Source organism: Sinocyclocheilus rhinocerous, unplaced genomic scaffold (genome assembly GCF_001515625.1).
Source record: "Sinocyclocheilus rhinocerous isolate Xijiao unplaced genomic scaffold, SAMN03320098_v1.1 scaffold28, whole genome shotgun sequence".
Taxonomy (NCBI): Eukaryota; Metazoa; Chordata; class Actinopteri; order Cypriniformes; family Cyprinidae; genus Sinocyclocheilus; species Sinocyclocheilus rhinocerous.
This window is the reverse complement of record NW_015652416.1, coordinates 142440-157327: the sequence shown is the minus strand read 5'-3', so window position 1 is coordinate 157327 and position 14888 is coordinate 142440. Positions and strand designations below refer to the sequence as shown.

The 14888-nt window shown below is 36.4% G+C and overlaps 1 protein-coding gene, 1 long non-coding RNA gene and 1 pseudogene across 2 annotated transcripts in view; 1 reads left to right on the top strand and 2 right to left on the bottom strand.

Moving 5' to 3' along the window:
- Nucleotides 1-4426, bottom strand: part of LOC107714970 (cadherin-11-like) — a 93600-nt pseudogene extending 89174 nt beyond the window's left edge.
- Nucleotides 4427-12001: 7575 nt separating this feature from the next.
- On the top strand, nucleotides 12002-13817 carry LOC107714968 (E3 ubiquitin-protein ligase rnf146-like). Its single transcript, XM_016520967.1, has 2 exons — nucleotides 12002-12179; nucleotides 13083-13817. Exons 1-2 carry the CDS (start codon nucleotides 12109-12111, stop codon nucleotides 13276-13278), a joined length of 267 nt encoding a protein of 88 aa, XP_016376453.1. The 5' UTR covers nucleotides 12002-12108; the 3' UTR covers nucleotides 13279-13817.
- A 159-nt stretch (nucleotides 13818-13976) lies between these two features.
- LOC107714969 (uncharacterized) overlaps nucleotides 13977-14888 on the bottom strand; it is a 2306-nt gene continuing 1394 nt past the window's right edge. The window contains exon 2 of the long non-coding RNA XR_001637049.1: nucleotides 13977-14544. This is a non-coding gene — a long non-coding RNA (uncharacterized LOC107714969). The remainder of the gene's footprint in view (nucleotides 14545-14888) is intronic.

The window sequence follows — 14888 nt, the reverse complement described above, 5'->3', positions numbered from 1 at the left end:
AGCACCACGCTGAGACGGGCACCGAGCACCATTCATCAGAGCACGTGTGATCAGTGTGTGGGCAAATAAATCACCCTCCGGGGCTCTTTCGATCAGTACCGAGTCTGTTCTCATTCACCCCGCGACAATATATATGTAAAAACTGGGACCCATAGACCAGAATGTACCACAGGGACTTGAGGGTGGGCTCTTTTGACTTCGACAAGCAAGCAATCACCTAGCAACCATCCAGAAACCCCCAGAGACTGCATAGCAACAAGTAAATTAAAAAACACTCAAAACACCACAGCAATGCCTTGAAATCAACATGACCACTTTTATACGGACAGGAGCCGCTCTTTAATATGTGAACGTTTTAATGCATCTTATGCCGAACGTAGCCTCTGTTTGAGGTTGCTTAAAAACGTCTCTGATTTTTAATGCACGATTTTAAACTTTCAAATGGCGAAAGTGACAGGTTTGCTTTGGAAATGCTTAACTAACAAAGTGTAAAGTAAATCATTTAGCACTACCTCAAAACAACACTTTTCACTGACAGTTAGTATGAATATCATCCTGTCTGTAGACCAAATGATCAAAAACAAACTCAGCATTATTATGGAGAGTAGATATTAGAGCTCTGTTCATTTGGGATACACACAGCTTCTCTGGTGCATTGAATTTGATTTAATATGTAATAGGCAAATTGTTTTTAAGGGGTTACTGCTGTTGTGGGTGAAGGTTAAAAAGAAGCTTTAATAATAGAACAAAAAGAAAATACACAATGCTTAAAAATACATCATTTTGAAGAGAAAAATGTTAAAATCATCCTATTATTAAGCAATTTATAGGTTGAGTTCCCTGTCGAATTTATAAAACCTGTTCAAACAATAGTAGAAAAAGATTATATTCTTGTTTTGAAGCGTAACTAAAAAGTATGATTATTAAAGATATTTTGTAATTTAAAAATTAATGCATCAATAGAGTTATAAATAAGATTTTAAAAAATAAAATTATATAAAAAATACATAATATAATATTAAATAAAAACATTAAATATTAAAAAAGAAAACTATGGAATGTTTAGTTTGATTTCCCTGTCTAATTTATAAAACATGTTTAAATAATAGCAGGAAAAAAGCAGAAAAAAGATTTGTTTTGAAGCAAAACTAAACTGTAGATTTTTTTTGTGTGTGTGATTTAAAAACGAACGCATCAATAGAGTTAAAAAAATTTAATATTAATGTATTAAAAATAAAAATGAAATATATTTAAAAATGGATCATAAAATGGAAAATAATATAATATTAAATACAAATATTAAATATTAAATAAGACATCTATGAAAGTGGCCAAATGTTAGTTAGAGTGCATGTTAGAAAGAGTGAGAGGTTTATGAATATTTGTGTTCATACAGGCTCAGATGGGTAATGATGAATGGTCACTGCATCTCAAATGGCAAATCGCTGTTCCAGTCTCACTTCACTAGACTCAAACACAGCCGCCAGTAAAAAATAACCCTTGAAGCTTGTCAGATTCGCACAGGCAGACGACAGGAGACGCACACATATTGCATGTGCGAGATTCCGAGAATGTTAAAGCCTTAAATGGCTGACCCACAAAGGCACTGGAAACCAAACTCGCTTCAGTATCTCATGCAGATCTGTGCTTCTGCTTGCAAATGGAGCTGAATGGCAGTTTTCACCCTTAACAGGCAGACTGGGACTGATAATTTGTAGAACATTTGTTGAACAAATTTGTTCTTCATTGAACAAGCAGGAGCACACACACATACACACACGTATACACACACCCTGACCGGGCAAGGGTGTAATTACAGTGAGTTGTTGCAGTGATCTTGCTTTAATGCTCACACTGATGCATGGAATCCATTAAGAGAGACAAACTAAAGACTAGAAATCAGGGAGAAGCCAAAACGCTTCCCTATAAATGCCAGTTTTCCAGGTTTGAGCTGTCATAAAGCTCATTATTTTCCTGCAACAAGTACAATAAGCCATATCAGAGTCTACTCACATGCACAAACATCACTAACAAAGTACCTTCATATAATAGCATGGTATATGAGCATGGTAATCATACAGTACTGTGGTAAATGTTAGATGGCTTGAAAAAATAAATATTGGTACCATCATTTTACAGTTGTAATGTAAAATAAAATTATTACATTATTTTTCTTAAATACTTAAATAAAATGTTTATTTTAGTGAAATATTACACAGGTCATTTTTTTTTTATTTTGTAATTTTTATATATTTTTATATTTTATGTAATAATAATTGTTATTAATTATTTATTAACTATTTACTATTTATTATTAATAATTTTGTTTTTAGATTTTATATGTTTACTTAATAATAGTAATTAGTATTAATTATTTAATAATTATTATTAATAATATTTCATGATCATATTGATAGAATCATACCATTTTGGCCAAATTGTTCAGTAAACAATTACACAGCACACAGCAAACCTTGATTTATTTTATTTTATTTTATATTAAAATCACATTTTAAATTGCAATCACAATTTTTTATCTGAAAAATTGCCTTTAGCAGCCCATAACTTTATTATGGTACTGCCACATTTTTTAAGGATTTACATGAAGGCTCCTTTTTAAAACCTAGTGAGTTACCTTGCTGTCTGCTATGCATCCTACATAAAATGGAACGCTATTAGTGTCTGTTTTGGAATGCTCTAAATAGGCAGCATTTAAATTATGACTTTTTTATCATTACTTCTCAGTACTGAAATTAATGTAAATTAAATTCAACTTCAGTTGAGGATAAATGAAATGTAAATATATTTACATTGCTTACAATTACATATGAACCATTTTTCTCAAAGTTGTTTTCAATGTTTAATAAACATGTCAATCTAGAGAAAGCTGTTAAATATGCATATATATATATATATATATATATATATATATGCATATATAAATGTAAAACAATACTCATTAGTTCCTTCATCTTAGTTTCCAACCCTCAATGCATTCTGGGATTGCCAAAGGATACATGCAATGTTGGCTTAAAAATTGCTCAAAGAATGTATCTTTTGGAACAGACTTCAAGTCTGGAAGGTTTTTATGATGCAGCCCACGTATGCAGCTCGCTAGGTTTTGGAAAAGAGCCCTAGACTTCTGATGACCTCCCATATTCTTCAATTGTTCTTACATCAAATAGTTTATAATTACCGCATCCTAATCTACATTTTGGATTTCATACATTATGTGGTCGATTTATGAATCTTCTTAAAAGCCCTGACAAATCAGTTTTAAGACATTTGTGAGGATATCTTCAGAAATGTATCACATGAGTTCTATTTAAGTACATAAGACTTTGAGTCCAATTACATAAATGCTTGTTTTCCCAAACAGCGATTTTGAATGTTTATCTTAAATTAAAGTCATTTTTTTCCTCCAAGGAGTAAGGTCAGAGTAAACTCACATCTGTTTCATATATTGTACACAATTCATTATCCAAAACAATGGTTCAGTTTTTTTCATTTTAGCAGGTTCATGCTCAGTTTCATAATTGCTTGTTGACTAACTATAAACATTCTTTAATATAGCCTATTATAAAAATAGAATAATATGAATACTTACACTACACATCGTCCTTTATGGCATTCAGTGTGACACTACACCCTGCCAGACATTAACTTCTAAAAAGCTCTTGTTCTTTTTTATGTTCAATATCTATATAGACTTTATATGAGAGAATTTGACTATCAAAGATGTGACAACTTGCCCCGGTATCTCCTCTAGCATAACATGCACGCACACACAGATGTTCACTACAATAACGGAGACAACTAGAGCAGCTGGTGAGGTCGTAGGTTCAAACCCCAAAAGCCTTGATGAACTATCCACTATTGTTCCTGAACCGCTTCATGAATCATGAACTACAACCATGTGCCTTTGATCAAGACAGTTAACCTCAGGTCATTCTAACAGGACTCGATCTGTAAAAAGTGACCTGAAGATACTGAATACGACTGGAGCGACTAATTAGTAAATGAGCAGCCTACAGTGCGCTTCGAGTCCGTGCGCTCCGGTAACCGGTCACCGGTCACCAGTGCGCGCGGCGCGGCGCGGCTAGGCTCCATCTGTCAGAGATTCAGCCGAAGCGAAAGCAAAAGATGTATTTCCCAAATGTATCCACATGAAACGCGTCCAACCTGCACACATCAGCGAGCATCTGTCCTTTTCCACAGCACATGTGTAGTATGGACGCACCATAAGTGCCTGTAGATATCCAGTGCATGTTTCCGCTTTAATAAGTTTGATTATGCTCATGCTATATAGATGCATGTAGCCTATTACATGCAACCTGCCGCTTATAAAAAACACCAGATCTTACCTAAAGGAGGCTGATTTTAAATGACAGCTGGAGAGTCTTGTGTCTTGTGTTGGTGAAGGTCTGACAGAGAGACACACGCACATTGAGGAGCGCGTACTGCTCTCTCTCTCGCTCGCGCTCTCTCTCACGCATCACTATACAGCGATGAGACCTGCGCGCGCACACTTCAAATAAAATTAAGCTTTTTTTTCTTAAATTTCTGAAAGGATATAGGCATTTCCGGAACCCAGGACGTAATAGTTAAAATATATAGAGATGTCACAAACATTAGGTGAGGGATATTGTTGACTGTATTTAAAATGTATTAAGTGTAGCCTACGTTTATATACAGTAAGCTATATTCGGTCGTTCATAATCGCTAAACAGTGTTGAGGAGTAACTAGTTACATGTAACGGAATTACGTAATTTAATTACAAAAAATGTAACAGTAATCTGTTACAGTTACTGAAAAAACGATTACAAAGGGGGTTACATCTGAATATTTTCACACACATACAAATTTGATTGATTTCGTTACAAAATTGCAATGACTGCTCTACAATATGAGACACCAATGTTTGAGGAGTTTAGGACACAGAATAGGACACATGCTTATTCGATAACTGTTTTATTTCCTATTTGGGGTTATGTATAGGCCTATTCTTTATTTGTCTAAATTAGGCTAATTGTTTTTTTCCCAAGGCATCGTTAGATGCCAGTGTTAGCCTACCTGTCGTAGCTATGCAAAGATTTAATTTCAAAAACAGTATCGTAACTATTCAACTAGCCTATATATTGTTATGTTTTTAAATCTGTAGGCTACTTAACCTCAGAATGAAAATAGGTGCTAAAGTCAGATTTTGGTGGCTGTGCTTTCAAAATAATTTTTTATAATCTTAATTCAAGTGATGAAAGATTTTGAAAGTCTGACAGTAATCAGTGTTGAGTAGCCTACTACTGTTAAGGTTAACCCTGCCTGATTTAAATGTTTGAAAAAGATTTACAGTTTAGAAAAAAAAATAGATAGCTATTTTTAGCCTAAATTTAGAAAAGTAATCAAAAAGTAGTCACATGTAATCAGTTACATTACTTTAATAAAGTAATTGAAATAGTTACACTACTCGTTACATTTTAAATAGGGTAACTTGTAATCTGTAACCCATTACATTTCCAAAGTAACCTTCCCAACACTGTCGCTAAATAAATAAATAAGTCTACAATATTGGTCACCTGACCTGACCATACATTATTCTGCTTATTACACGGCTACTTGCCAATTAAATTCATGTAGGCCTATATAAAATATAGATTTAGCCTACAGAACGTAGGCTATATTACATAGCCTATATTTTATATCATTATTCATTTTTGATTATAACTGAATTTCTCTACGTTAAGTTCTTTTTATCCAGCCCTCCGTACATCTTCGTTGTTGTTTTTTTTCTCCCAAGCGATGTTTCGTTCTATGTTTTCATACAAATCAAAATTTATGTTCAGTGTCAAAAAGTAATAGCTACTTAAAGGTGGGGTAAGCGATTTTTCAAAAACGCTGTAGAAAACTGATTCGGGCCGAATAGCAAAACAAACTTGTAGCCAATCAGCAGTAAGGGGCGTGTCTACTCATGATGTGGAGGAGAGAGCGTTCAGTAAGAGCCAAGCAACAGAAAGATAGATAGAGATGGCGGATAAAAAACAAAAGAGGAAAACGTCTGCGGAACAAACGAAGGCTTAAGGCAATAAGGCAAGAAGTAGGACCCGTGTAAATATCGGATCAGCTTTCCAGCGCTGTAGAGAACTCAAAGAGCGGAAGGCCTGCGATCGGACGCCGAGGTTTCTTTGTTTTTTCTCGATAGGTGAGTAACACCGTGTCTGCGCCGCAACAGCTAAAGTCTGTCTAGCACACTGGACGCGACAAAACGACCGTTGAAAATCATTTGAAATTTGTGTCAATACGTCATAAATAGAACGCAGCAGCAGTTTTCTGTCGGGGATTTGTCGTGTCGTGACGCACCTCATCCAGTGTAGACCATAGATATGTATATATATCTATGGTGTAGACAGCATCACTGATTATAATGAGTTCCATGGTATTTTGTCGCGCTGTGCCACTCGCATCCGGTGTAGACATGGTTTAACATTGGTTTTGCTTTGTTTCACAGAACTAATCGTTGCCTGGTTTGCGTACGTGTGGGGCGGAGCTATCAAAATAGGGGTGAGACCCTTTTGGGGTAGGGGCGTGTTTGTTTTGGTGATTTCAAATGTCAACATTGGCTACCAGAAATCGCTTACCCCACCTTTAAGTCTACATGCCATTTATTCTAGTCAGAGGATAACCGTTAGATGGCGCCAATTAGCTATTCAAACTTCTGACGTATTCCAAGTTCAAGCATTTGAATGGAGAGAGCTCATGGAGTCGTACGCGACTTGGAGATCGGTTTCCCGGATGGATGAACGTCGATTGTTTAGATTTTTGATCAGTGAATGCGCAGATTGACAAAACCAGAATTAGCTATCCCGTGGAATATTGCCATACGTCAAAATATTCGAGCTTTTATTCTGTTGGTTACAGTAAAATGCTCTGATAACAGCTCTTAACAGATTCTGTCTTCCAACTGAGGCAAGAATGGCAGAAAGACAGAACAAACCACTATCACGGTAACACAAGAAACAAAAATAATACACTAAATCATATACGAATACAACATATAGACTAGGCCTACTACATTATTTTATCAGGCATGTGGCATCAGAATGAACTTTTTAAATATAAAAAAATTTTCCACATAAATGATAAGGTAATTCCTGCTTTCACCTGCTGGATGATAAAAACAATTCCACACTAGAGACCTGAATAATATAGAATTGTGGACTTGTGGACACTAAGCAACCACCCCAAACACCTTAGCAACTGCATAACAATGCCCTGGCAATGCCCTGGCAACCACCCACAAATGCTGTGAGGGTTCTGTAAAGCACCACTCACGTGTTTTTGAGGAAATGTCTACTTACTCATCCACAAATGACCTGCATGCAACAGTGTTTTTAACACAAAAACACATTTATTCCAGTAGAAGAACAGAAATGGATACAAATCTATAATCATTCGTCTTAATCTTGCTCTTTTTCTGAAGTTTTACTGCCTTGAAATTTAAAGTATAATGCTTAGATTTACAAACACACACAACTTAGGGTCTTTTATATACCACAGCAGCATAAAATCACATTCTTATTATAATTACTGTTCCACAAATTACCTGCCTGTAATGTTCACTGAATCAATTTCAACAGTAATTTAAACACAAGAAAAAAACTTTTAATGTTTCACATGCATAATCTTGAGGTTAATGCTGCTCTGTTTTGTTGAGGTTTCATAGCCTTGAAGTTTAAACTCTGTTATTAACACTCAGATTTACACAGGCTGTTTTATGTACCACCTTAACATAAAATCACATCCTAATTATCATTAGGGGCCTATTGTTCCACAATTTACCCGCCCATAATGCTCATTGAATGATTCTCAATAGTAATTTAAACACGAGAAAGTTTGTTCTATTTAGAGATTTTATAGGGCAATAAATGTTTAATATTTTGCTTGCATATTCTTGATGTTGCTCTATTTCTGTTTAGCGAAAATTGAAGCGTAATTGCCTTTTAATTGCCCTGAAGTTTATAGTCTGTCAGAGGATATTGCTTGGGAGTTTCAGCGCAGTATATCAAGAACTTTATGCGGAAAAGTTTCCAGTAGGCCTATCGCCTAATAATCTACTTGTAATCCCCTATAGCTATATACATAATGATGAATGTGTGCCATGTAAACTGTGACCTGGGTTCGTAAATGGGTTCCCACATGACCCACAATACATTGCTGTCAGCTCATTTCCCTGCGAGGGTAATTTCAGCAGGGATCCAGCTCCAATCTGTTTATTTCTAATTTTACCGTATACATAGAATAACAATGACTGGGAGAATATTTGCCTCGCACGCAGCCCCAATAACTGGAGAAGATGAATGCGTGGCATAGTACTTTCATAGCTGCGAGTCTGTGTGTGCGTTCATTACAACGCCCCAGTTTAGCTGCCTCCTCTCCTCTGCCGTTGATGGTATCTTATTGTTACCAGGTGGCTGCCAGTGACAGGAGCGTTGAAAAACTGCTGACAATAAGCCACGGCTCAAAGGAAAACGCGAAAAAGGAGGACACGCGAGCAGTGTGGTTCTTCCTCGCGAAGGCGTAGGGGGTGAGGAAACCGTGTTAGAAGGGAAAGGAACGAGATCCCCGGGGAAACGTTCCAGCGAGTTCCTGTGCTTTAGATGATGGTTCATAAACTACCATCATCCTCGAGGGCCTGGGGAGCCCAAGCTGAAAGACTTCAGAAGTGCCAATAAATGAAAAAGTGAGAATTAGAGGGAAGTTTGGCGAGCCGAGGGGTGTAATGGAGACCGATGGACCATGGGAAAGAAACCGCCCTGAGGAAGAAGTGAGGTCTCATCATGTGAAAGGTCTCTGTCATTCATTGAGAGGGTTTGTGTGCCGTCGTACTAAACAGCTGTGGAAAATGAGCACTCATTGATTTCATGCATATGGCACCCACGCATGTAAACACACACACACACACTGAAGACTCCGTCACTAGGCTACAACAACAGCCATCATAGCGTAACAAAGCCACGGGGAATAAAGCGTTCTTTTCCGTTCTAATTTGGGAATTTCTCTCATTTAATGCCGTGTATTACACACGATTGCACGCATCAAATGATTATCTCTGCATCACGACACCAAGACCATTTTTCTCCAAGAATCCGAGAAGAGTTATTTGATCTGCTGTGAAACAGCATTCCCTTGAGCGCAGATGTGACAAAGAACATCCAGCAACACGAGATTTTAGTGTAAAACAGGAAGAACAAGGCTACAGATGGACTGCAGTGTGTCTGGTGAACATGCTGTTACTTAAGCAAAATCCTGCAGGCGTGCAGCGTGAATATCATATTTTAGGATAGGCACGGATCTGTTTATTACTGTACTGCCTCCTGTAATTGAGATTAATGCAGTTCAGTGGGCATAACAGGAAAGATGCCAACATTTTAATCCGATCCTCGGTGCCAGGTGTTGAGTTTTCAATAGCAGAGTAATAGAAAACTTCTGATTCTGCGTACAACTACAAACTGATGTGCTCTTAGCCTACTTGCAACACATAAAAATAGATTCCTTTTCAAGTTGAATTAGTTGGTTATGTAGACAGATTTACTGCTAATCCCCAAGGGACAAGCAGCTGTTTCCCTCCTTTTTTTCTAACACAATTGTGCCCTCTAGTGACGCTGTCTTGAAAATATAGCATAACACAAAATGGACGCATAAAGCCACAGCATAATGTTACAATCCAGATATGTGAAACTAGTTGCTGTTACAAATGGTACAAATCATCCTTTCACAACTAAATGCTGTAAATCAATATCAATTAAAATAACATTTTTTTTATTTTGTGTGTAAATAACTTCAAAAATGTTATCTAAAAACTATATAACTAAACAAATGTAGGCTAAGTGATTATACACCCCTGTATATTTCATAATGTGAAACATACCAAAAAGCATGGAAGTGCCATAGCCTATCTTCAAATAATTTAATCTATCAGTAATCTACTAAACATGTAGTACAAAGATTCATAAAAGTAATCTATTAAGTGTATGTTGTTGGATAATATTTAAAATAATTTATAAATGGCCGATATAATATTTAAATTATCCGATTTCTGACTCTTGTTTGAATTAATGAACCAAGTACTAGAATACTGGCAGGCCATGCTTTTGTTTGAAATATTTTTGAAATAGGCTACTTTTTCTTAAGCACCCAACACTATAATGATGTGAAAATACTTGGATAACAAAACCTTTTATGCTGGTCTCAAGATGATATGAATCCGTTAACGTTGACATTTAGATAGTGTTGCTGAGCAACTTCAAGTGTATTTCATGAGAGAGACTCATGTATTTTTAAGGTTCTGCGCAAGTTTTGCGCAGAGTGGATGCGCACGAACACACATAAGCGGTCTTATCACAGAGGAGGCGTTAAAACGTTATTGTGTTCATCTGTGTCGGGCGAATTCTAACGTTACCGATCAATTTTAGTCAGTAAACGAACAATGAGTGATCATCCGGTGACTAGCAGATGAGCCAAATCTGATCGTCGCTGAAAGAAAGAGGCGAAATCTCGGCTATTTTGTCAGGTGAGTGAACTGAAAGACATTCAGACAAGACGCAGCAAAATCACCAAATATATAAATATGTATTCAAGTAACCCAACTGATGATAACAATATGTGATCTTATATGCTTGTAGTTTATAAATCGATCATTTGAAACGGTTTAGGGACTGTATTTTAATGTGACATAAGGCTGTGCTTGCTGTGTTTTGGTCAGGGGTGGTGTCCTGTCTACAGGCCTCAATCTGATCTATCAATGATCTGATCTCAACATCAGCACACACAAAGCCTCATAAATCTCATTCATTCCGTGTGTGTGTAGTTAGATTTATCAATATGATACCTACAAGTGTAAATGGGTAGATTTATGTCATTCTTCTTTGAGTTGTTGATGGATTTGGGCCTGTAATGCAATATAAAAACACATTTGTCAGTTTAACCGCTAAATGTAACCCGGTTTATTTAATCCAAATATGTATATTTATCATGAGAATATATTAATATTGTTTTATTAAAAATTATTAAAAAAAATTTTTTTTAGCTGTTGTTGGTGTAACATTTTAATGATTTAATTGTATTATTTAATATTATTAAATGATTTTATTACTTTGTAGGTTGAAACCTTTTAAAATATTTTAGTGTAACGTTTGTTAAATATGTACATGTAACTGATTTTTTTGTGGCTAATATTTATTTAAACATTTGAATATGAATAACTTAATTATTTAGCAAATATTAGTATTACTACTTTTCAGTAAATAGATTATGTATTTTACTGATTTAAGTTTATGAATTTTAAATGTAAATCGTTAAATATTAATCTTTAATTGTATTATTTAAAAACTATTATTGTAGATTTGATGGTTCCAACCAGTCAGACATTTTAGTTTAACATTTGATAACAAATATAACTGATTCTTTATAGCTGGTATTCATATAAATGTTTGCAAAAAATCTATTTTATTGCTGTTATTTATCATAACGGTGTGTTTAACCTAACCTAACATAACATAAAAGTACTGTCTGATATTCTAGTGTATTCTGTACCAGCATCATAAAATGTCCCGTAAATGGTTTGGCTGTATAGGATTTGGGTCATGATATATTTAGATCATTTCTGCATCTGATTTGGGACAGTTGCCATTATGAGCATACACAGGTTGACCTATCAAGCCAGACTGTTATGTTTGAGTCAGTTTTATAAATTTATAATGGTAAACAAAGATTTGAGTGTAAATGAAGAAATCTTGTCAAGAGAACAACATAGTATAGTTCTTCCTCTCGTTCGTTGTGCTTCTGGTTTCAATTAATGTGCTTTCAAATATTTACAACTCTTTATTTTATGTGTTGCACAAGACTTTGGTTTTATATTGACAGATAATACATGAATGGCACCCTTTCTTGTAAAAGTGGAGTAATACTTATCAGAGAGACTGGAAATGCTAAAGCTTTAATAAGGCATCTTTGCTTCTGCTCCCGTAAGGCCGCCAACTGTCTTGGGCGGTCACCTGACCAGCCCTGCTTCCTCCGGCGATATTCAGCTTGTACAGGCTCTCTCCCAACTCAATATGAACCCCGCCGAGCAAGAAACAGAAGAGGAAGACGCAGAAGACGATTCAGCCGCTCCGGACCCCTCGGGGTACGAATCCGAGTCTGGCACGAGCGAGGATGAAGATGAGCAGGCTGGGGACGAAGGTGAAGATGAGCACACAGAAGGCTCCCAGGGTAGGCATAGACTGCATCAGTTGGACAGACCGTCCCCTGGTGGTGGCCCTGCACATAGCAGCGATCGCTCGGGGTCCCCCGACGGTCAGTGCACCGTTACAAAGGTCTGACCGCAGCACAACTACAGAACTCCTACCCAACTCCCACAACCGCTGGGTATTTCTAACCAATCTCTGAAATGCAAAAAATGAAACGAATGAACCATTCAAATCAATGAAACACGGTCTTGGATAAGGGTGGAGGCTTGGGGCAGATGGTTTTAGTGTAAGAATAGTGCTTGTCTTTCTCTTTCAGTCTTAGAGGACTGTACCAGGGCTGTACTTTTTAATGGAAATTACAGGCAAAACTACAATAAACTTGCTTTTATCATGCCTAGAATACTGTAAATTGGTCCAACCATTACACTTTCATTTGCATTCATGTAATTGAAAATAAATATTCACAATAAAACTACTTTTCACCCTGAAATTAAAAGGAAAGTGTATATTTTGCACAAGCCTGTTTTAAGCCTTTTGTGAGCATTAAGATTTTTGTTTTCATAACAATTACGCACATTTCATCCTAAACTCTCATTACTCTAATGCATTTGTTTTATTAGTTATTATTCTCAGTGCTGATTTTCATTTGATTCTTATGACTGTGCTACAGACATTTATCTAAAAGTTGTATTTATTATTATTGCATTAATGACAATTTGCTTAATTGTACACAATTTCACAATGCAAAGAAATCTTAATGATCTACAGTACAGGCTTCACCTTTATGGAATTTTTTTTTTTTAATGAGAAGACGATTCAGCCGCTCCGGACCCCTCGGGGTACGAATCCGAGTCTGGCACGAGCGAGGATGAAGATGAGCAGGCTGGGGACGAAGGTGAAGATGAGCACACAGAAGGCTCCCAGGGTAGGCATAGACTGCATCAGTTGGACAGACCGTCCCCTGGTGGTGGCCCTGCACATAGCAGCGATCGCTCGGGGTCCCCCGACGGTCAGTGCACCGTTACAAAGGTCTGACCGCAGCACAACTACAGAACTCCTACCCAACTCCCACAACCGCTGGGTATTTCTAACCAATCTCTGAAATGCAAAAAATGAAACGAATGAACCATTCAAATCAATGAAACACGGTCTTGGATAAGGGTGGAGGCTTGGGGCAGATGGTTTTAGTGTAAGAATAGTGCTTGTCTTTCTCTTTCAGTCTTAGAGGACTGTACCAGGGCTGTACTTTTTAATGGAAATTACAGGCAAAACTACAATAAACTTGCTTTTATCATGCCTAGAATACTGTAAATTGGTCCAACCATTACACTTTCATTTGCATTCATGTAATTGAAAATAAATATTCACAATAAAACTACTTTTCACCCTGAAATTAAAAGGAAAGTGTATATTTTGCACAAGCCTGTTTTAAGCCTTTTGTGAGCATTAAGATTTTTGTTTTCATAACAATTACGCACATTTCATCCTAAACTCTCATTACTCTAATGCATTTGTTTTATTAGTTATTATTCTCAGTGCTGATTTTCATTTGATTCTTATGACTGTGCTACAGACATTTATCTAAAAGTTGTATTTATTTTTATTGCATTAATGACAATTTGCTTAATTGTACACAATTTCACAATGCAAAGAAATCTTAATGATCTACAGTACAGGCTTCACCTTTATGGAATTTTTTTTTTTTAATGTTTTTTTTTCCCCTTTTCTTTTGATTTTTAGGGTGAAATGTGACCCAAAAATGTTCTTCAGGTTCCTGTTTTCCAGTCATGAGATTTCATTACATCTAGAATGGCTCAACACCATTATTCCATTTGTTTATGGAGTTATAGAGTAATAATGTGCTGTGGTGTAATGAAGTTAAAATCTTTTCATAAAAATATGCCATATCAGCTTTTACCCTGAGGCTTCTGCAATGCCATCAGAAAATAATTGGTTTTAATAATGATAAAATAAAATTGCATCTCTTGGTAGGAAACCCATATGCATTGCATCTTTACTAGTTTTATTTGAATATCGCAATTGTGCTGTAGATCAAAATGCCTGACTTTATATTTTGCAAACTGTATTTTCATGGAAATGTAGAACATTTTGTTATGCACCACCTGCTACAGAGCCTTCTAGATCTGCAACAAGTGGTAAGAAAGCCTTGGGTTGTTTCGGTGAAATGACAAGCATTAAATGCAAAACCAGCATAATTTCAAATGCAAAACCTAACGAGAAAAGAATTTATTGTAGTTTTGCCAAGGATTCCTCTTTAACACGCTCTAGTCATTTGAAAACCTTCAGTCATCTAAAGGGAAGATTCCAGATTGGGCCATCTGAGCTTTCATTTTCTCAAAGGCAAAGCAGGATACCCAGGGCTCGGTTTACACCTATCGCCATTTCTAGCCACTGGGGGACCATAGGCAGGCTAGGGGAACTCATATTAATGTTAAAAAACCTCATAAAGTGAAATTTTCATGCCATGGGACCTTTAAGTCTGGAACTCATGGACATCACCAGAGACTGGGCTTCCTCCTTTGTGATGCTTTCGCCAGGCCTTTACTGCAGCTGACTTCAGTTGTTGTTTGTTTGTGGGTCTTTCTGCCTTTAGTTTTGTCTTCAGCAAGTGAAATGCATGCTCA